Here is a 23,009-nt window from a genome sequence, read left to right as displayed (position 1 = left end):
GGCACCTTGTTTTCGTATATTAAAATGTATAGAAGTGGATTGTCCGGATAACGTACGGAAAGCCGTTGTTTTAGGCTAAGCAGTGATGCCTGTGCATATCGACGTCTGTGTGTAAAGTAACGAATAACCTACAAATTGTTCATATCGTTATCAGCGATGGACGACATTTCTATTCAACTAATGTCGCGTAAAGAACTTGATTCGATTGGATACGTAACTCATTGTAAAGTTCAGAAGTTTCTTCTCATTTTTTTCGCAACGAGTTCATACGTCACGAAGCAACGCTAGCTCTAACAAGCGTTATTTGGCTGTGTACGAATTAAATGATGTCGCAAATGCAAATACGTGACATGCGTGATGCCGTGCTTCGTATTGGAGTTATGAAGTTATCGTGAACGATCACAGGGACGATATTCATGTGCTCAGCAAAAATGAAACAATAGAAGGCCGGTCGGTGTCTTTGTTGTTTCTATTGTTAGTATAACGCCGCTATCTACGTCAACAATCCTCTATGGCGAAGAACTGAACATTGCCATGACAAAATCCTATTATGCCTATCCATATGCTGAGTGGCAGTATTGATGTAGAGTGAATTCTCACATAGATTTCTGATGATAAGAACCATAATACCACTTCGTTTCTCATTAACCGAACATGCCAATTCGGTGGGTTACAAACGGAAGCTGGTCGTAACCTGCAAACCTGTCCAATTCGCTTTCAAGTCAAATCCACTATGCTGGCACCGTTTGGACGACATTTTGCCGACTTGTTCCGTACGTCCTTTTAGCCTTACCTTTTCTAATACAACTCCATACCAACATATGATAGGTCACGTCGATTCAGGATGGAATTTTATAGTTCGGACGTTACCTGGCTCCAGACATCCATGTTTCGTACTGCTTTCCTCACTTAAACTGATCGCAGAACCAAGCAAGCGATATGTCAGGACCAACGAATAGCCAAGCATACATCTCCCTCACGTGTCAGTCGTTTTCGACGAACTCTTGATATCGACCTGTGCGGATCCAGTTCTGTCGTTGTTATTGTTGTTGACGCTGGGGACGACGGACTCAGGCAGGCAAACAAGATCTTGGACCTTTTACAGTAGGTGGAACGCTGTCGCCCACACGTTTCTGCCGTAAACTTTCTCACTGATATTGTGCCCGCTGTGCCTCCGGTATCTGCCGCCCATTTCCTGATACCCGGACCTATTCGATGCAGCATCGGGGTGCTCAGGGATTCGGAGGATACGCGGAGGATAAGAACGAAACGAATATCTATCGGTGGAGAGAGCCTCTCATTTGTCTGTTCTAGTCAAGATTGAAATTAAGATCGAACGACGCGACACGTCTAGCATGCGGCTCCTTGGACATAAGATTTCGAAATTTCGTATTAAGTCTTAAAAGCCATAATATCGAACAGTATTAAATATCAAAAAAAAATTAAGAGCTATCCCGTCCGTGTCGTCTAGTGAGCATCGAGCTCGTCTTTAGGCCACTCAAACGATTTCGATGGTGTTCAGTTATCGTGTGCTGATTACACCGACACGCCTCGCAGTACTTAATCTGTTCGCTATAAACAACGACCACAACGACCCTTTCTAGAAAATCGAAGTTGAACCAGATTTAGACATCTAGCTAGTCGATGAACTTATTCGATGCTACCGCTATATTATGAGTTATCTGGTGTGTATATAACTACCCCGGGGGTTTCTTGCCAGTATAGGAAATTACAAAGGACATTTCGAGATTTGCAAGGCTTATTTTGATTCATTCGGGCGCATTTATGTTTCCGTTAATCTTTTAAAGTTTGTTCAGGCAGAGGACTACCTTAAGGTATGTTTCGGAGGTATGAAGAGCTTCGATATTTGTATGGCTGTACAATTTTGATTGCGTTTCTTCTTGAGGCATTAAATAGCCAGTATTAGCGTATATACGTGAGCTGTGAGAATCCCTGTTGCGTAGAAGAAAAGTGTAGTTTATTTAATCCGTCAGAGTTCCAGGTTATCAGCCAGTGATAATTAATCAAAGCAATGTTTCCTATAAGCAAGTTTTCGATTGAGGAACGTATCTAGATCTTGTACTGAATCCACAATTTACAGAACTCAAACAAGGTATTTTTAGGCATTTGCCGCTCGTAGTCATTGTTCTATATGAGGTAATTTCATCCCACTCCGGTTTGTGGCTCAACATATTCGTAATATTACTTCCTAGTGGTGGCTATGTACATGAGATCTCTCGCCCTTTGTTTTCGTACCATGTAGCATTGAAAAATTGACCTGTTTGGGCACTCACTTCTGTATACCTTATTGTGACATGTCGCAGATCCACTAACGGCGAGGTTTTTTCTGTCCACATCAGCCTAGACGCGGAGGTTCAAACTATGACAATTTCTGTAAGGCTATCTTTTAATTGGAGCTTGTCAAGAAGGATCCAGCAACGGAGGTTCTCTCATCGCAATTGAAACTGCAAATGATCCGGGCTCACCCGCCAAACCTATATAAATGAATTTCAACGTTTGGTGGGGGTCGTAACAACGGCACGCATATAAGAAGGCGTAAAACTAGCTGATCGTGCGGTTTCAATCCCGCTACATACAAATATAGCAAGGTGCATGATGGGGGGTCCTTACGTGTCACATAGGAAATGGCGCAAGCACGCTATGCAATATGCGAAATGTGCAATTCCTCGGTTATGGTAACTGTTATCAAATATTTTATAGCCTTAAATTTTATTGTTTTATTGACATACAACAAATAAAGGAATATGCGACTGTGATTGAATGTTATCGATTATTATAATTTTTCTACATTGCTTATATTATATAGTCAAAAGACAGTCTCTGTGTTAACGTATTTCGTTTTTCCTAATCAAACTTTAAGCCAGTCGCCAGCCACGAGGCTGCAGTTGATTACCAAACTGAGTTTTCCAACAGGTACATACGGTGTAGAAGGGAAGACGATTTTGTCTAGAGTGGAAATCTGCCGTATGCCCTTTATTTTCGATTTCTGCTCTATCCTATTGTGCTTTAAAGTACAGAACGGTACACCGAGCCAAACCACATCGTATATCTATAACCAGCGTTACAGTCTCGTTATTTGTCCATCTAAATTACTCTCCCTCGGTTGGTCGTTTTAATAGGGACGGTGTTGTAACGATTACGTGATCGAATGGAAACGTTCGCCTATCTACAGCTATAAGCTACAGCTAAATATACCTCACCGTCTGTTGAGTACTTTGTGTGGAGTACAAAAGCTTTTATGGATCGAGTCCATGGTTATTTTCCTTTAATCCGTTCCTGTCGTCATTACTCTATTTCATTTCAGAACGAAGCGTGTCCTACTTGTCATGAGAACTCGAAATTCCTGTCGTAACGGCAAATTAACCTCACTTACTGTATACGAAGCTTGCTATTCATATATATATATATATATATAGTTCACCTTTTATACTCCAATTGTGTGAGCAATTTTTTACGTACACACACACACACACATATATGATTCCACACCCTAGTCGCTGTTACGGGCTGAGTAAACAACTTATATGGAAACAACAATGATAGTAAAAACTAAACGCAAATATTCGTGTAGGTGCAATAAAGATTAGTGTAAAAGGGACTTTGTCAAATAGGTCCATGGAAAGCCTATATTAGTTGTATAGCGAAACGTGATTCTATGGAAAAATCTTACTTAGCGGATGTTGCCTCGGGAGACACATTTTTGTATCTGCTGCTTGGACCGAGAAGCTGGGAACGTGTAAAAGAGAATTTGATCTTGCCTGTAATTGAAATTTCAGGTAAATTTATTAAAACTAAGTCCAGTTAAAACGAGCAATGATGGAAAATGTCATTTTATCAAATTGATCTGTTAACTCTGAAATGGAATTATCTATATTTATCATCACCGAAAACCTCGAAGCGTCTGCCTGAACCTAAAGCCGCCTCTTTTTTTGGTATCATCTAAACGTCAACGATATCAGCAAGATGTTAGAACAAAAGTTGTTATTAGGGGTAGAAATGTAGCATTTTTCGGCGGAACAATTAAAGGATTCGCGAGACAGCCGACTTTTTTTTACTTGCTTATCTGGTCAAAGTCTTTCAAATAGATATCGCTAAGCGCATCACACGCACGAAAGGCAAAGTATGTTTTTAAATACAGTATTTTCGAAGTTATTTTGGTAATCGGGTTTGCGGAATAGATCTTCCAACATAGGAGCACGAAGCCTAGAGATACTTCGGTTAAGTTCCACGACTTAGCAAGTTCTAATTTACTTTAAAGGTAAATGAAGTGTTTCGTTCACAGTTTGATTTTTCTCAGTTAAATGCCTTTACTTTTTTTTCTTCGATATCAAACGCATCTTGTACTTGAAGGTTAACCTAATTTAACTAAGGAATTGATCACTACTCAAGCACTATCAGGATTACGTACTAGAACTGTTACGCTATTCCTTTCTCTGACCAAAGTTTATTTACAAATATCATTTAGCCCATTGACGTTTGAATTTTTCCCAGCTGAAAGAATAGGATTAAAAAATAACATAGCATCTTCTTGATAATCCTATTTTATCAAGAGGAAGATCAAATTTTCTATGTAGTTCGGGTGTTTTGCTCTTTGTTTTCATTAGGAAGACCCACCAGTCTCTCCAATACTGTCGACACTCGAAAACCTTCAAGTGGTTTGTGTGAGTGTATACGATCTTTGCCCTTATAGCGTTTCGGGTAGTAAATATCCCAAGGCGTCTTGACCTCCTTTTAGCGTTCTCCTTGCCACACGTGGGCAACGGAACAAAGTTGCTTTAACAGACAATGTCGAAAAAAGCGACCCTTTTGGAGAAATAAAACGGCCAACGACGGCAAAAGGAAGGACATGCCGTCAGTGTTGTAAAGCTCTAAGCCCGAAGCTCTTGCTGGGCCTCGAACCCCATTGGTTTCGGTGTCTGAACAGGTGGCCGTCAGACCGCCGCGGAACTTGCCTTCTTTTTATAAAAAGAAAGCAATATCTTCTCGTTTTCGTGTACCGTACCTTTTTTTGCGTTGGGGCTCGTTTGAAAATCAGCGACTAATCAAGGCGCAGCTAATGCATACTTCAGGAGCGCGTGAGGTGGTAAGATTTTCATTCCGTAAAACTTGCCTTGTGAAACAGGTCGCCATCAAACGGACCTAAGATGGCCGACTCAATTATATTCATATCCTTATTCAATTAAAAAAAAAGTAATAGACCTAAGAGATATTTAAGAACAAATTTCTTCGGGTACTTCTTTGCATTCTACTGGGCTGCTTGCTGCATCATTAGACGTGTATTATGAACGCTGGTGTTTCTCAAGACAGCTCTTCACACATCTTCATTCAGCGCATAAAATATTTGGATTATATACTAAAGCAATAGATATGACCATTCTAGGATGAACATCATTACAGGTAAGCAAACAGCTCGCGCTATCGGCCATATGGGTCGGCGCGTTTACGATTCGTATGTTCGTAACCTCAGAAAACCACAAAATAAACATCTTTATTAGCAATTGTGTATGTATTACTGCACTGTTTTTTCAGCTATACATAGATGCCCGCGTTCTGTCATCCGCAGCTCACACAAGCATCGAACACGAGCCAGTTTGAGTTAGAAAAGGTTGATTATATTCCTAGTCAAATCCGCTACACTCGTTTCGCTAAGCAAACTCATTACGTTTATTAGCACGAGCTGACCTTGCGATGTCCTCACAGACCAACCTGAACCAAGCCTTTTCACCTGAAAGGAAATCTGACTTGGAACTACAGACTTTAGATTTGATAGCGCCATTTCGCAGTTAGTGTTGCTTAGAATAGTCTACTGGTAGAACCAGCCACCCGGTCGGACCGGAGTCTTTACTTCGTGCAGTTGACATTGTGCGACAAATTACCACAATCGAACGCAGACCAATCAGGGGGCACGAGGCGAAGAGGCGGAACTATTACACAAACGGCGAAATAGATTCCTATTGATGCCTCCACCTAAACCGTCGCCTTTCTGCTTAAAACAATACCATATGTTTTGTACGTATAAGATATGATAAATGATGAGCCATGTTAGGAGACTATGGAATGTTATATGTCCAACATTTTTATTGCTAAGGCTCGACTACGTGCCGTTCTGAATATCACATACACTAACAATATCGTATACAACGGTGCTCCACAGGTAAACGGTAAAATTTTGGTAACTTTGTTTTCGAGATGACGAAATCTAAATGCGGACAAGGTTGAAGCTACATTATCTTTCTGCTACCGAATGCCCTTCGCTTGTATAAACAGTTTGATGCCGTAGTCAATAGTGGAATAATCGACCAAATGTATAGGCATGCGTGAATCTCTGTATACTAATTCTATGAGAACTGGCCTAAGCATCATCTTGGGCCGAATAGCAGACGCGTTAGCCTACAGGCAAAAGCGTATGCCTAATTAGAAAAATCAAAGTAAACTCGTTTAGAGAAATTCAGAGTGATTCAATCAATGAACCAACACAATGATGCATACATAAGGTGGATCCTATTGGTGATTGATCACTCGTGCAAATACAACACTATTGATTGACGCAATTTATCGTTATATATATATATACATAATATCTGATCAAGCATTGTTCCGAACGCCTAGTTAGCGATATCGCTACTAACAATAATAAGAGTTATAATAGTAATGACTGTCATTGACATGATAAAACACCACGTGAATCGAGCTTATCTAGTATCAGTTTGGTATCTGATGGGGCGAGCACGTTATATTCCTTTGGGGAAGTAGTTTCCCCTAGAAATTTGACAATTTAATTAGATTAGTTCATGGACCATGCCTTGGGCAACTTTATTGCCCCCCAAATCCGCGGGTGCAGTCTGGCGGAATGATCGACGACATCTCGCGTCGCTAGCGACACGACAAGATCACCGCAATGACAGTATCCCTTAAGAGCAAGCAATATCCAGTAGGGCACCCCAGTCGCGCACTCTCTTACGAATAAATTCGTACCTCACTCAATGCTTTGAGTATGCAGCAAGACTGACGTATTTTGAAGTGTCAAAACTAGTTTTAGTCTAATGATAGGGGGCAAAAAACATTTACTTCAGTTTTTTGATTGCTTCATATGAATTAAATTTTAACATTTCGACTAATTTACCGAATCAAGTAAACAAACAAACCTGAATGAATTTATGACAAGATGCTAATTATCTCTTATGAAGTTCAAGATGCTGCATCAAGAACGAACGCCTAAAGCTTATCCGTTGATCGAATGTGATTCCTTTGATAAGGGCATGCCTATGGACGTACACGAAATAGTGGGACTATTGTTTGCCTGACAATGTCTGGTAAATACCGTATGCTGTTTTACTGTAAACTTCCCTATCCTAAAATCCTATTCGCCTTGCGTCCCAACGAAGATAACCTGAAATCCCCGGCAATCTGATCAGCGCATTCGATCCAGCCAGACGATCATTTCCGCTCCGAGGTTAGTAAGATTTCCTGGCTGCGAATAGAGAACGCTTAGCCTATTCGCTAAACAGTAACCAGAAAGGTGGCCTTACCTATTCCGCATCTCAAACACAAATGTTACTCTCACCTTTTCTAAGTATTCTGCCTCCACCGATTTCCGCTAACGCCGTTACAGAACAAAGCAATAGCATGAGCCAAAGCGAACAGGTTGTTGTTGAAGTCTGAACACTTGGACTGGTTTGCGACCTCGGCGTTCGCTTCGTCATTAGGAGCCGCATTGTGGAACCACTTCAGCTTCTGCTTTGCCCTTCGTCTATATACTTCACGGCGTCGTGGCCAGTTCGTGCGGGCACTCACTTGGGCGCCAATCGCTGTCTAAGTACGTTACTTATGATCCGCTGAAGCAGACGTGCTTTCTTCAGGCTGGTGCTGCAGGAAGCGTTGCAATTGCCGCCGTTACGGGCTGCAAGAAATAACACGATCATACGCACGGCCCCGCAAATTCCTTGTCTCGTACGTGTTGCTCAATTGGGTCTATTTTCCTGTACAACACAGCGCTCATGCACTTTAATCGACGTACGACGAAAACAAGGTTAGATTAGCCAGTGTTTAGATCAGCCGGTAACTTTATCACGGCGATGCTCTGCCATTGTAGCAAGGACGGGGTCAAAATTCATCGTTAGACAAAGATTAATTGTGGCTGTACAGCTGTCAGCGCTTGCTGAGGACGTCGACTTAGCACAAACTCTGGAGGATGGAGATTCGGAGATACTGCGAAGTTCAAAACGAAGTCAACAACATAAACGAAGAAGCGTCAATCACCGCGTCGAATTATCATGCGACGGCCGAACGAATAACCACTAAATTCACTAAGAGTACTTTTCGGTCACCCGACCAGAAGGAATGGCGCACAAAACACAGGTCGAAAAGAGAGTATCCTGGGAGATAAATGAATCCTAACGAATGCTTCAATCACAGAGAGACACAGCTTCGATTAGCAAATAGCAACCGGTGAGCCGGCGAAGTAATTTTTTGCTAACTTTTAACGTCGTCTCTACCTAATCTTCATAGAGGCGTTATAGATTCCGTGCACAGAGCGATTTTGTATTGTCAATTACGCATGATGTCATGAGCGACATGGCCAAGTAATCGCAGTGATAATATTGAATCGTGGCAGGAACGTCAAACGCTTGTTCTATTTGAGCTAAACCTGCCTCGTCTACAGTTGCAGTTGCGTATGATGTTAGTGGCAGGCTAAACTCCAGCTGACGGAGGTCGGTTCGTAGTTGCACACTAGACGACGGCGGATGGTACCCGACTGAGAAGTTAATCCACTGCACATTTTACCAAGTTACGTCGTAACAATAATTGAATGGACAGAAGGAAGATGCACTATGAATCTAATAAGCTATACTACAACCGATTTCGATTGATGATTGCAATGGTTAGCGCACAACGTAAGGTTGCACCACGACATTGTCAATGACGTTACTACACTGTTCATCCCTGTGGCAATTCACGCGGACGTTCCCACCAGCAGCAACAACGACCAACGAATAGGCCAGCACAGAATCAGCGCCGACTCCGAATGCCAGCAGCCTATATTCTTGTTGTTGTCGTTACGGGTGTGTTGCCAATATTAGGCACGCGAATATATCACAAGTATAAATGGGCCCTGTAGCTGTTTATGACTTTCATGTCTGCCCAGATCAAACATACATATACACACTTGGATACTGTACACAATGCAATGAATTATCCTCTTTGTAGTGGCAAATTCTGTATCAATCACGTTGGGAAGAGAAAAACGATATTTGTTTCATGCTTCCAACGTATCGTATGCAGGCCTGTCAGTATGCCAATCTTCGAAACGTTGCCGCTGTTCGTAGCGCGAAGTCGCTTTGGTCAGTAAGTCAAATAGCTAGAGAATGACACTTCGTCTGCTGTGATTATCGATGAGAACAATAATGCTTTCTCTCGTTTTACTCGCGCGCTTCCAGCGGGCGTACATCTCTCCTGATCGGTGATCGGAGCTCAACTAACAGAAGGGCTATCTGGTGCTCCTGGGCGGCTCGGCATCCCCCAGCCACACAGCGGCGCCGACAGTGGCTGCCTTCACCCTCCGGGTCTACCCTCCTTCAGCGGCCAAGGCGAGACTTAGCCCGCGCAAGAGGTCCACCCTTGCCCAAAATGATACATCCCTCTCCACTACCTCTGCCATAGACCCATGGCAAACAACGAGGCAGCGGGAAACGCGACAGTTACTCAGCAGGCACCGTCCGTTGAAGAGTAGATCGTGGACAGCAAGTCGCCAAGCAACCGAAAGCGGCAAAGCATGCACGTGCGTAAAAGGGAGCGAAACCCCCAACATACACACCGCGCCTCCGAACCGGATGCTCCATCGGCTGCAAGCTCGGGTTCGCACGACACTCTGGTAATTGACGGGCCGCAGAGAAACATACTGTGTCAACTGTTAAATGTAACGTAATCCAGTTAAAGGGAAGGGCCTCAAGTGACGGTACCGATTTAGCTGTTGTATTGGCGAGAATATATATATATATACATATTTCGTGTCGTACTTTAGCGATATGCGTACGAAAAACGTTTTATGATTACCATTGCCAGTAGCTGTAATGAGTACGGTCATAAACGAGGTAGCATGCACTAAATCTGCGCAATTTGTTTCTATACAAGAGTATAGAGAAGTAGGACTCTGCCTTTGGACAATTCCGGTATTTAACTGCTAAACTCGTATAGAATTTCCCAAACATAAAATAGGACTAACGCAGGAAAAGCGTGTAATGAATTGTATTATTAAAGTACTGGCCTTGTATGTTTCTAAGCCAGTATCACGAATTCATATCTTCTATATAAATAAAGCATGCAAGCAATGAGTCTCAGGCAGACGTCAATGAGAGAGCCTGATAATATCAAATAATGACTGTAAACAGTGGAAAACAGCTAGATCGAGTTATGTGCCATTTTTAGATTATAAAATCTCATTCTATAAGGGATTTTCTTTTGATTCATTCTTTTTCTTTTGGCGCATTCTAGGATAACCGCTCTTGGGACAGTCTTTAAACTTAGGATACGTCAGTCTGCTTGAGATTTCCAAGAGTCGAAATTACGAGTTTGTTCTCAACCATAAAGGAACAGTGCAGAAGGAGAAAAATTATGGGAAAACTACTTTTCACTAAGTAAGAACTGTCAAAAAGCACGAAGGACCGGTGAATCGCTTGTTTACCCTGTTACAGACCTTTACACCGGCGCGGATCCTCGATATAGCCCCACCAGAGACGAATCAGAGACCAATGAAAATAAGAAATACTACTTCATATTTACTTATTTATACGCAGAAAAACACTCAGTGATATCATGCTGCTCTGTGCTCATAGAGACATAGGCAAAGAATAGATTTTACAATAAGAATGAGACCTGTGGTACCTTTGCTAAATGAAGCTTCTTTTTATTACGCAGCCCAGGAAGTTTACAGATCTTCCACCCATTACCACAAATAGAGCGCTAGATAGGCAACGGTTAGATAGATAGGAACGGAAAAGACGAACGACTCAAAAAATATGTGATCATCCACAGTGAAGCTTCTGATACAAGAATTGGCTTAGTGCCAGGGATATACACTAGAACACACATCTGATTGTTTACGTTCAGCTGGACATTCGGATTCTACGATTCTAGCGAAGTATAAAAAATAATGGTATCGAAAAACCTTGACCCGACAAAATACAATACAACATAAATAATACGGTTTGGCTTTAGCATCGCTCAGCTAAATTTTTATAGGGATTTGTATTGCTCTTCAAATATCTCATTTACCTATAAGCTCACGAATCAACCACTAAGAAAATCGAAACACCTGCCCCTATTTTCATTTGTTCCGCCTTAGCCCTTTCTGCAATAGTACTCTAAACATAACAACGAATCTCCTACTATTTTTATGTGACACCCGAATAAAAAATGAAGCTCCGACTTGTTTTGCAAATAAGTTTATCTGCGATCGAGTCGTTTTGTTCCGATAAATTTTTCACCAGTTGCGGTTAAGTGGGTTCGTGAGCTTTGGTTTCCAGATAGACTTCTGGAAGAGTCAATACCAGCGAACCGGCCTATTTAGAAAGCTTACATTGAGGGACCCAAACATTTAGATAGAATTAGGCTCAGGGAAACTGGCAATGGTTATTATTGGCCTTGGCTGTGATGGATTTTTTCCAATAGATTTATAATAACTGGCTACATTAATGGTTTATCACAAGCGGCACGTTTGTGTGTGCTTGCGCAGAATCGGAATAGCACAAAGCGTACTCCTGTACAAAGACAGTATAGGTTCACTTCATTTAAAATTAAACGTTCAGATTGTGGGCGAATACGTTTGTGGGTCCGTTTAAACTGTTTGAAATGTCCATATTCGTCCATAACTCACCAACTGCCTCGGTGGAATACCAACTTTTATCAGACTCGATCACCTACCGATGATTTTTCGAACTAATGTACCCTTAATCGAAAACGCTATCTGTTCTCCAAATACGTTTGGCCTTGTTGTGCCTGCCTTATATGTATACGTATATAATTACCAAGAAATTGCGTGGCATAGAATAACAAGGAGCACAAAAACACGATATTGTGCCGTCTTATGTTTTGCCTAGTCGCTGCCTGGTTCATATTAAAAGATCACTTCGATATTCGAACTTATCATTTTGCTACCAACAATTTGGCGGTGTCACGGACAGTGAAGAAGCGTCGCACAATCTGTCGTCTTGCACAGACGCAAAAAAAATGACTTCGGGCTGGGCTTCGGGCAACTCCAAAAATGAACATGCAACGGAAGTAGCAAGGAGGTACAACACCATCCAGACGTGTTCCGCGAGGTTCGAGCTTCCATGTAGACCCACGGGCACAAGTATAGCAGCAACATACAAGCACACAACGCACTGTAGCCATACTCGTTAGAATATGTGCATCGGGAGACATTGACAAAAACGCTAACTCGTTTCGCCGCTGAAAAGCGTAATTAACTACAGACAACTAAAAGAACATTTTCGATTTGCCGCCATTTAGAATTATCTAATAGAAAAACTTGTCGAGCATACACGCAACCAGCCATAAATCCACTAACAGCAGACCACTGCTGTCTACACTCAACAATAGCAACATTAGTTAGACGTTGAGACTCTTTATGACGTACGAATAGGTGGGACAATTCTTGAGGGTCGAGAGGTGAGAATCGTAAAATTCAGGTATTTCTGGGTTAATAGTTTTGCTTTGCCTGAATATCCGACCATGAATTTTGACTCGGAAGAAAGGGTCAGGTCGCTATGAATAAGACCGCAGAGTTTAGATCCTTCGAATTGATCTCGACGAACGTTAACGTCATTGGCGTTAGTGGCCTTTGAGCTGGTGGCAGTAATTTTTCATTTTGTTAAATGGTGAAATACTTATTTCTGCTGACGACTAGCAAGATGTACCTTTTTTGAACAACAATTCATATGCTGTGTCAGAATAGAATCGTGTAATTTCGCCGGTTTCTTCCAACATGTGCGTACGTAGACAAAGTCGTGCCTCCTCAGTCGCACAGTTACGTACACGTCGCGGATTGGTTTTATAATTAAAAGGCTGAATTAAATAACGCTTTTCGATCACTATGTAGAGGAACAGCGGCACTCTAGAAGTAACTGATGTAGCTTTTCGATCGAACAGTTGGACGACCTCGAAGGTCATCATTAACTCGAATTATTCCGTCATTTATCGTTTTTGAGCTAAGTATCTAGAGTTCTCTCGTTAGATTGCTTCAGATCGGATTGTCACTCACTACTAATATTCTGATAGGGTACCAGACGGAAGTTGGTAATGGTATATAGAAACGTACCTTTCAGCTGTAGGTCGGAACTATATCACTTGTTTTCGAGGGACCTTAGTCATTCAGTCTCCTTTAAGATGCATCTAAACGACAGTACACAACGGTGGACAACTCCGTTACAGTTCCAGCCCTCTATGTCGTACTTGTCGATCGAAACGGGATTGTAAAATCATATATAGATATGATATTAAGATTGTTGCGGACTTGAGATTTAAGATAATTACATGCAATGGTAGAAAATCCGTATTTTTACATTAAACAAATATCTGTTGAATACAATGCTAGCAGGTAGCTAAAAAAAAAAAAGCGATACATTATGAGCAAGCCGGTGTTAAGCCCTTCAAGGAAAACAATCGAAACTGAACTATGTTGCATGTTCTATTTAGGACCGTTGGGTTGTATATCGTGATAGAGCTTCAAGGAAGTTCATTATCTACGACGATGTCGACATTAGCCGCCTCTATGTGGAACCTAAATGCTTTCGGGCTTGTGGACGAAACTATAACGCAAACAGGCTTACTTTCCTACATCATGGGGTAATGTAGGATATTCCCATCGAGTGTGTATTCTGTGTTGCACAAAATGAATCCTGAGGTTAGCGTAGATCTGGTCCCCTACTTTGGAATACCACATATCAAGTTATCCTGTCGGGTACACTTATGCAAACATTATTAACATATATGCGTCAAATAATTTGTAATTACATTTCAAGTTAACTAATCGCAATAGACTGGGGCTCTTGGGACATCGTTTAGCTGCGTTCGTGGCCGTCGCGGCTAATACACGACGTGTTAATTACCCTATGTTTACGCCGCGTATTGCTCTTACTACAGAGAGCTGAGCCTCGGCATGGACAGAAATTTTGGCTAGGCCTGCTTTTGAACCATGGCTATCTCACGTGTCCTTAAAATTAACAGGCCGGCACGTTAGACCGTTAGCATCCAAGTGGAGAGGTGTCTATCATATCAGCCAGAAAGGATTTCGAATTGGGCAACAGTAATGTGTTATCCTTCTACATAGATCCGTCAAATAGTTGTGCCAACATCATCGGCGTTCATAGTCAGCCACTTCTTATTGACGCGGCGCTTCGAGCGTCGCCTATGATTCACAACTATCCTAGAAACACGATGACCGTTTCATTTCTATTAACATCGACAGTCCTTTTGAGGGTCGTGTCCTTTAGGCTGCGCATCGAACCACTTCTGGGGATAGACCAAACATTTCACTAACGGCATTCTCTAATAGAAGTTTGCAGTTGAGTTCTTTTCAAACATTTGGGTGAACATAATTAAACCAATTGAATTTTCATAGCCATATAATAATTTCTTGTACCTGCGGCCCGTTTATTTGAGCAACTACAAACAGTGTATGAAACGTCGGCCGCGCTGATATACTGCTATTCGCTACATTTCTAAATACGTGTTTCTATGGGAAATAAAAATAGAGTCGCACTTCAATAAATTGCAACGGCTAAGCCTAGCAGACTATACATTACACGACAGAAGAAAACACCCGGCACTTCTTGTTGTGGCCAGAGTATGGCCTAAAATTCAGTTTTTGAATGTTCTCTTTTTTGTTCTTCACTGGCTTCGGCTGTTTGTGCTTGCAAGTCGTGCCTCACTGCCTTCGCCACTTCTTTGAAACCATTTGTAAAACAGGTGAACTGCGTCGATTTCAAATATATTATTTAAGGACACATCGGCATGGACGTAGCCTAGACTAGGCACCTGTATCGTGTACCAGCAACCAAAAACAAGCTGTCGTGCTATTTCGCAGCGTATTGTTAAACAAGCATGTTTGGGTATGACTAGAATGGTGGGTGCCAGCGCGGCACGAACCGATATAGATTGCGACTGTTAGTCAGCGTTGGAAGCCGCTAGCGGCACAAATAATACTACATGGAGCGTTAGACTAGCCTATTTTCGCACTTCAGAATGCACCTTAGCCGCCTCCTGATAGACAAGCCGGTCAACACAACGACTATGCAAAATCCACGTATGTTCTCTTCAGATAACTTGCAACTTTACGAACGACGTTCCTTCGATACTTTAGAGGCTATGCATGAAGTTCGCGTTGCACGTACGCACCTAACATCTATCCGCGTACAGACGCGGTTGGTGGCCAGAATCGGTTTCGGGCAGACGGGGGCGCTCAGCCGCACTTGAAATTTGCCAAAAATTTGTTCGAGCATGACGGACGCTTAATAATAAGAAGCGAAAATAAAACTTCTATTCTGGTGCATGACAACGGTTCGCACCACGGGACGCACCGGAAAGAAGTGAAACAGGAAGTGATAATGGGAGAAAGCGAATGGAGGTAAGACAGAAAAATGGCACAGGAAGGTCCTAAAAAGCGCTGCAAAGTCTCGGTAGTTAGCCGAAAACTATGCGTCAGAAGGCGACGGTTTGGGTTACAGCGGGTCGGAGAAAAGGAGCAGAAATATTAGGGACAACAAAGCCGGGAAACGTACCAGGCTAACTGGGAAAACAACTGGGATAAAGTTGGTCAGGTATCTAAGAAAAACAATTGACTAGCCACTGTCGCCGGGCTCTGTAGATTTTGCAGGCCATTTGTTCTTGGGTTAGAACGAGTAGCAGCAAAGCGGCAGCGGCAACGGCAACCCTCATTCTATTGAAATAACGAGAGTTTCGAACAAAACAATGAGACACTTCTGATATTCCGCTACGATGACTGCTATATGTTGGCCGCGTACGTAGTTTTCTGTTCATTGCTAATTGTTATAATTTAGCAAATACCTCTGGATTTCGCTGTATGGAACGAGCAGATTTAGTTTTTTTTTTGACGAAACTCATCCGCCTGTATAATAAAGCAGAAGGTTAGGGCCTATTTTTTCAATGCTTATTATAACGTAAAGGTGGACGTTTCTCTTGGTCTCGTGTTTTTCTTTTTTAAATCACGAAAAGGGTAGAGAGAAAGATAAATAATGAAAGTTTCGAGAAATATTATTACGCTAGTATGGCAAAGGTAAACCATTGCACCAAATATAGACTAGCAATTTCCGGCAGTGCTTAGTCAATTAGAGACCAATTTTCCGGGGCTGACTTTTTTTTTTCTGCAAATACGACTTTAGGTGGATCCTTATTCCAAATTTACCAAAGCTATATGCAATGACTGATTGACGCCATATATTGAGTTCTGGCGCGTCATTCTTCGCTAACGTTTCAGTTATTTATAGATCACCTGTGATTTTTCATCATTTTCATGGCCGTAATCCGTTTGTTTCGCACTGGCCAAAAACGAATTGGTGCATTTCTTTGTGATTTCGTTGAACTGTTTATAAGTGGAACCGCGCTGCCAGAAACGTCTTTCCTACATTTGTATTCATCATATATCTGCAGAATTACCTTCTCAAGATGTCTTTCATCCGTTTTGCTACCTTGTCGCCTGTCTCAGTTTATGAAAATTTCTGTGGCTTTAATATTCTTACGGAACTGTTTTTATGTATAAACACAAAGCTATCACCTAGTGGTTTTCGACCATGCTAAGTAATAAATGATAAAACTCTTCGGCATATTTCTGTACCAAATACGCCTGCTCGTTTAGCCAAAATGAGTACCCGAGCGAGGATTTGTATAAATGGCCTTCACAGGCCGTAAGTGTGCTACGCTCATTTTTTTTAGCCGCAACAAGACGCTGTATAGCGCGCATTACCATCTGATCGTCAAAATACTTTTTATTTTCCGTCCAGCCTCGTACACATACTATTAGCAATTATATATATATATATAAACAAAAAAATATAGATTAGTTTGTCATCTATATATCATATGTCTAGCACAAAGAAGTAAACCGGCCGCTCTCTTAATACGCCCATAGATAGACGCCTTCGCACCAAGCTATTTAAATTCACTTCAAAAAACACTTCTTTATGCTACAGTATGGGTATACGTAACATAAGGTGGAGTTTCAGCCTCGAGAACGTTCGTGTTAATTTTGGCTGGTTGTTCCATTACAATAGCTATCAAACTCTTCTTAGTCATTCAGTAGCGTCTCACACACTCCACTTAATCACCGGCCATAATCTACGATAGACAATTGATAACCCGTACGTTTGGATTTAATCATTACAGCATAGCCGTGGTCATAAACGAACCAGAACAAGTTGCTCTATCACAAATAGGACGCTAGGCGATACACTCACAGAAAGCTTGCGCACCAATAGCGGCCTATAAATGGTCCATTATTGAGTAATCCATCTATGAATACAGGCAACATCGTCCTATTGTACTGGAGTTTGTAAGAGGCAGAAGTTTGGCCAAATGAGACGCCTTATATATTCCATTTGGTCAGTCGTCGGTGGACCGTATCGTTGGCGTAATGCTCAAGCGATACACGGATCGTCATCAATAGTCAGTACAAGACTATTGCTGGAACTAGAGCCCCGTCAGAGTCGAACGAAACAAGCTGGAACGGCGAACATGGCTACCGGCTCGTAGGCAGGACGTCGCTGTCGTATATTTCGTCGACTAGAATTGCTGCGAAAACGTATTTGTGAAGAGACAATTGATTATTCTAGATAATTTAAGTTGCTATATGGCTGTATTAATAGAATGGTCAAAAGAATTGAGTGAGGTCACACAGAGACTGAAAAAGATAGGAACTGAAAAACAATAAGCGGAACATAATGGTTCGATGATTAGTGCATCAACTACAATAAGAGAAACCTACGAATCGGCTAGCGATAGGTCTACGCCGCGTACAAAGACCGCCGCACTCCGGTAACCAGTCATCTCAATTCGTCATCTCAAAAAATACACAAAAATAAAACACTAGCCCCCTAAGCCCCCACTAAGACCTCTTAAAATACAAATTAACTAGAACATTTGGTTATCTCCGCTTACGTTTTGTGCTGTGCGGCCATATTTAAGTCGCTAAAGTATTATTTCGGACGGGCGGTTAACACCAAGACACGAAGTGTGACGACGTCCAGATTCGAACCTAACTTCCCCCACGTATCTCAAAGTAGTAAAGTAAACACGTTACCCGTTACGCTATCAGCCACTTAAAGCTGCTAAATATTTGAGTTACTCATAGACCCTTGAGTCCTTGAGGGATAGCGCGCACTGGCGGTGAGGCTTCCTTTAATCCTCTTTAATAATAACTAAATAACTAGTAATTAATTTTTAATTTCGATTCTAAACACCGAAGCTGCCTTACTTTTGTGTACGTTATAACGCAGGGCGAGCTTTATTTCGAGGTTACAGGCGTTTGAACAATTTGGTCTCGTCATTTTTTGGAACAAATTTTCCAAAACGTCGCTCATGCAATTTTCCTTGTCCTGCTTTGTTTCTAACAGTGGTGAGTACTGTTCCTATTTAGAAACGAGTCGATCCCTGTCTGATGGATCTATCTTCGTTCAATCTAGGATGATTGGAGTCTTGTGCGTGGGATAGTTTATGCGTAAAATGGCTTACTCTGACGTATAGCTTTCCATTGTACCGTACAACAGAAATCGCTGTCGAAATCTATCTGAGTAAAAGTCTTTTGTCGTTGCTTTATATCTGCTAGAATAAATAAGTGAATATTCAAGCGTTTGTAAAACGTTTGCTCTTATATGGCTATGGCGCAACATGGCCTGAATGAGGCGAAGATACTGGAAGGTGCTGTTGAGCTTCATACTAACCTTACCCAAGCAGGAGGTAGTTCGCAATCGACGATAAATCTAATGTGACTCGGCAGCTCTTTCAGAGTCTGACCATCTTGTCTTCAAGGGCGAACGCAAAAAATACTATCGAATAATAACAAATATTTCTGTGTCTCATCTTTCTTCATTGGCGATTCTGAAACATTGTTTAGGGCATTGTCGTCAATTCATGCCGGCCATTTGTGACACAAATTTTGAGCGTCATCGTGTAGTTATACTGTACATCAGGATCTACTTCAGAATGAACTAGTATATTCCAATCAACGACGGCCTAGCAATCCTTTTAGATGCAATTTCAAATAAAAAAAAACTAGTACCTATATTAAGTATCTTACTATTAACTGCGCCGGCATTTACAAGCATCAAATTATACTAAATTCTGAAGTGGCTATGCGGATTAACAAAACTCGGATACATATCTGATAGTAACGTGGAATCGTATACGAGTAGATGCAGCAGAACATCTGGAAATGCATTTGTAATTAAGACATAGACACAACAACAATGAAGCTGTAAAACGAACACCAACCCAACTTTCAATTAGATTGATCGGCGAGACCTGACAGAGCTTTTGCAAAGAATGCAAGGTTAAACGGGATCGTTAATTAGTACCTGTAGTTTGTGTTTTTAGCGCATGCTCGAACTGTTACTGGTAATTTTTTCTTAGCTGATATAACAGCCATCTAGCAAGCAGGAAGCCCTGCTCGTCTAGCTATTTTTGACTCTGTCATTATTGCAACTTTTGTTGTATTAATAGCGTTCAGAAAAAGCTGTAATAGCGGCTCAATTGGTGTTCTTTACACGACAGACAAACCGTGTACCGGTCGCGTGCGCCAGTCAGGCTGACTTTGCCTGATTCTTTCGGCCCGACAAGGCCAAGTCGAGCGGAACGACAAGTTGCCACGCTAAAGCGCAGCTTATTGTCACCGTTTTGACAACGAGAACAACAAGAATGAAGTTTGCGATGAAGACTTCTGCAGATTAGAATGGTGAGGTCGCTATTAATATAAGCCGGTTCGTCTGCCGGAACAAATTGCATGCTAACAAGCACGTCACCCCCCTTTTCATGGCCGAGCACACGTGCACAGATGTTGATCGGCTATATCGTGCAAACAACAATCGAAACCAATAAACTACTGGCATGAGCACATCTACGGTCATATACCATATCAGCTGTAGATATCCTATATTGTACAATATCTAGGAGGTAAAGTACTGCCTGTATGTTCGTCTGTGCTAACACTCCATGTACATAAATCTATAAGACGAAAATATTGCATCGTGCAACCCCAATGATTTAAAGCCTTCTTTTGCAAACCTTCGATAGTCAAACGGAATCATCATAGCAGGCGAACGCATGAACATACGTATATTCTTTTAATTATGCTTCCTTACTCATTGTCGATGATAGGACGTCGAGACATGCTTTTGTTCGTGTTTCCCCATATTTCCCGCTAATCATTTACGCGGTGATCTGTATCCATTAAACGATTACGATTCTCGTCCATATAAAATGGCCATATAATGACGAATCCTGGAGAAACGCAGCAAATCCCCGTTCACAGCGACCACTCTCGTACATATGTAACCTATAAAAACAGGAAACAAAGAAGCTAAAGGAAGCGCGACGCTCTTACACGTGCTTAGAGATTTGAAGCTGAAAAAAGAACGAATTATTATTTCCTTTGGGTTGCATGCTCCAACTCAACACATCTTCTCAACGATGGGGGCTCGAAATAACGCGGTCAAATATTCTAACACGAATTGAAGTACTGAATGAAACAGCTTTACTGCTCCCCCTCACCGCACAGGACTTCGCAAATCATATCACCTCAGTACCTTTACACGTCTATTCGTATCATGGTCGAGATTTACGACAATCATTTTACATTGCTTGGGCACTTGTTGTACATATTTGACTGGTTATTGCACTCTCTCCCTTTGGTGCCATATAGCGACGGACCCTTTCGACCACCTATGGTCTAACAAACTTGTCCCGTCATCGAATGCTGAGGAAGGAATCCGATCTGCGACGGGGCTACCGAGGGACATAAGCAATGGAGTTATGGTTGGGTCCTTCAGTACCGTGAAGACAGCACAATGGATCGTCATTGATAACATTGTCATATTACCGTGAGAGTAGAGGAGAGCCTAAGCTAAAATAAACGCAGAGCTCTAGTATGGCTGTGGGACGTGTATAGCGATTTATAAGCGTCACTAAATCTGTTGGGTCTCTAATCGATAATTTCACGTTTTTTTTTTTTCCAAAAAGTACTTGATTGGCAAGGCCTGAGTTGCTATGGAACGCATCAAGCCAGTAGTCCATGCGGGCCATCTACTCGGGGGCATGGGGAGCCATGTAAAATTCGTCAAGGAAGAGATTAAACTTTGGCTTTGCCCTGCTGAGCCCTACGATTTGTTCCGATAGTGTACAGGTACAAATATTGTACGATCGAGTAACTGAACTTGCAATTTCCTCGGATTGTTTCGTCGGCGAAGCGTATTGCTTTAAGAAGTTGTCTTCCGAGCCAATGTTTTCAAAATGACAAAATATACTTGACCGACCTTGATACGGCAACCAGATGAAACTACCCCATCTGCACTAGCATAGGTTAAACAATAACTCAAACCGTATCAGTGTGGGCTCAGTTATGGATGCAATAATGAATGCTAACTAATAAATCAGAAACATAAAAACCCAAATAGTACCCCAAAAGTGTTTTGTACATCGATTTTCAATTCGAATCGCTTTAGGGACAAAGCTTTTAAATGTATTGGTAAATCCCAAGTATATTCAGTGGATTAGTTTCATAGCCGACAATGTGGCATTAAAAATTAAAAAAAAAACTTTCTACTTACCCGAAATTGACAGTTTACATTATTGCCAGATTTGAGGTGTCTGTCTGTCTGTCTGTCTGTCTCTCTCTCTCTCGCTCTCAGAGAGCGCGCGTGCGCGCGCGCGCGCGCGCGCGCGAGAGAGAGAGAGAGAGAGAGAGGGAGAGGATGACAGAGAGAATATGTTTCAAAATGGCCCTGAAGGCCACTTTTAATACACCTGGATTATTCATGCAGAAATTAACGAATTAACGACCGTTTTGACGAGCAGAATACAATTGCCTATTGGGTTGACTAGATAGGCTACAATAAATAATCTTTTTGAGACCTTCTACGCCTCTTTGCACCTTTTGTTCCTATTTGCTGTTTCAGCCGCTGCGCTCTCAAGACTGCTATCAGGCCAAAATTAATTCTGCTGGAAATTTTTGCATGTAGCGTATTTGAGCGACATTATAGCGAATTAAATCTACCGCTATCGCATGACGCATGGCCACTATAAAATTTGCAGATTAAGAAAGAAATGTTCTGAAAACGACTACTCCACATCCTGAATTGAAGATATAGCTATAGTCAGTTATGGTGGTATCGAATAAAGCATTAATTATGGCACTTCGAGTACATGCGAAAAATGTGTATGTCGTTAAATTATGTGTTTTTGTCCAGATACTGTACTAAAGACAGCTCGCCAGAAAGCCTCCAGATTCATATATCCTACCGTATAGTTTACACAAATACTCCTTTCATTATTTTATTATGTATTTTTTGTAAAGATTGTTGCCAATTAATGTATATAATTGCAGATTAAACAGGTACTTGAGTCGAACTGGTCTTTCCCTAAAAGGAACATAACTTACGTATGTTGGCCGTCCTCGATCAGCGACACGGTCCTCAATCTTTATTTCACGAACTCAGTTCAGCGTTTTATAAATTTCTTCGACATCAGAACCGTTTTTTCATTTCCTAATGTTGACATTCACTCTCCTAACAGAGAGCGTATTATTCTCGCGCCGTGCCGAGCGTTCCGGTGACGCCTGTGTGGCACTTCTCGCCTTACCCTACAATCCTTTTGCAATACTGTCCCATTTCCACTAATCAAAAATATTTACTATATTCGGAAGTAGCATCTATTATTTGTTTTAACTCTCTCGGTCGGGTTCATCGTTCACTATTTAGATTTTCATC

General features: G+C 41.7%; 1 protein-coding gene across 4 annotated transcripts in view; it reads right to left on the bottom strand.

Annotated features, from left to right (window-relative positions):
• Positions 1 to 23,009, bottom strand: part of LOC111253933 (lachesin-like) — a 203,593-nt gene that overhangs the window by 122,499 nt on the left and 58,085 nt on the right. The window contains exons 3-4 of one of the 4 annotated variants that reach the window (XM_086973932.1): positions 20,388 to 20,581; positions 3,692 to 3,779 (exon numbers count right to left, since the gene is read on the bottom strand). In XM_086973932.1, the coding sequence (XP_086830058.1) occupies positions 3,692 to 3,719 (28 nt within the window). In that variant the 5' untranslated portion in view covers positions 3,720 to 3,779; positions 20,388 to 20,581. Of the gene's footprint in view, positions 1 to 3,691; positions 3,780 to 7,585; positions 8,230 to 20,387; positions 20,582 to 23,009 lie in introns of those variants that run through there. The other 3 variants (XM_086973933.1, XM_086973930.1, XM_086973931.1) reach the window with 3 other exon arrangements.

This window comes from Varroa destructor, unplaced genomic scaffold (assembly GCF_002443255.2).
Source record: "Varroa destructor unplaced genomic scaffold, Vdes_3.0 BEIS01000007.1, whole genome shotgun sequence".
Lineage (NCBI taxonomy): Eukaryota > Metazoa > Arthropoda > Arachnida > Mesostigmata > Varroidae > Varroa > Varroa destructor.
Note: the sequence above shows the minus strand (reverse complement) of the source record. Positions and strands in the feature narration are given on the sequence as shown.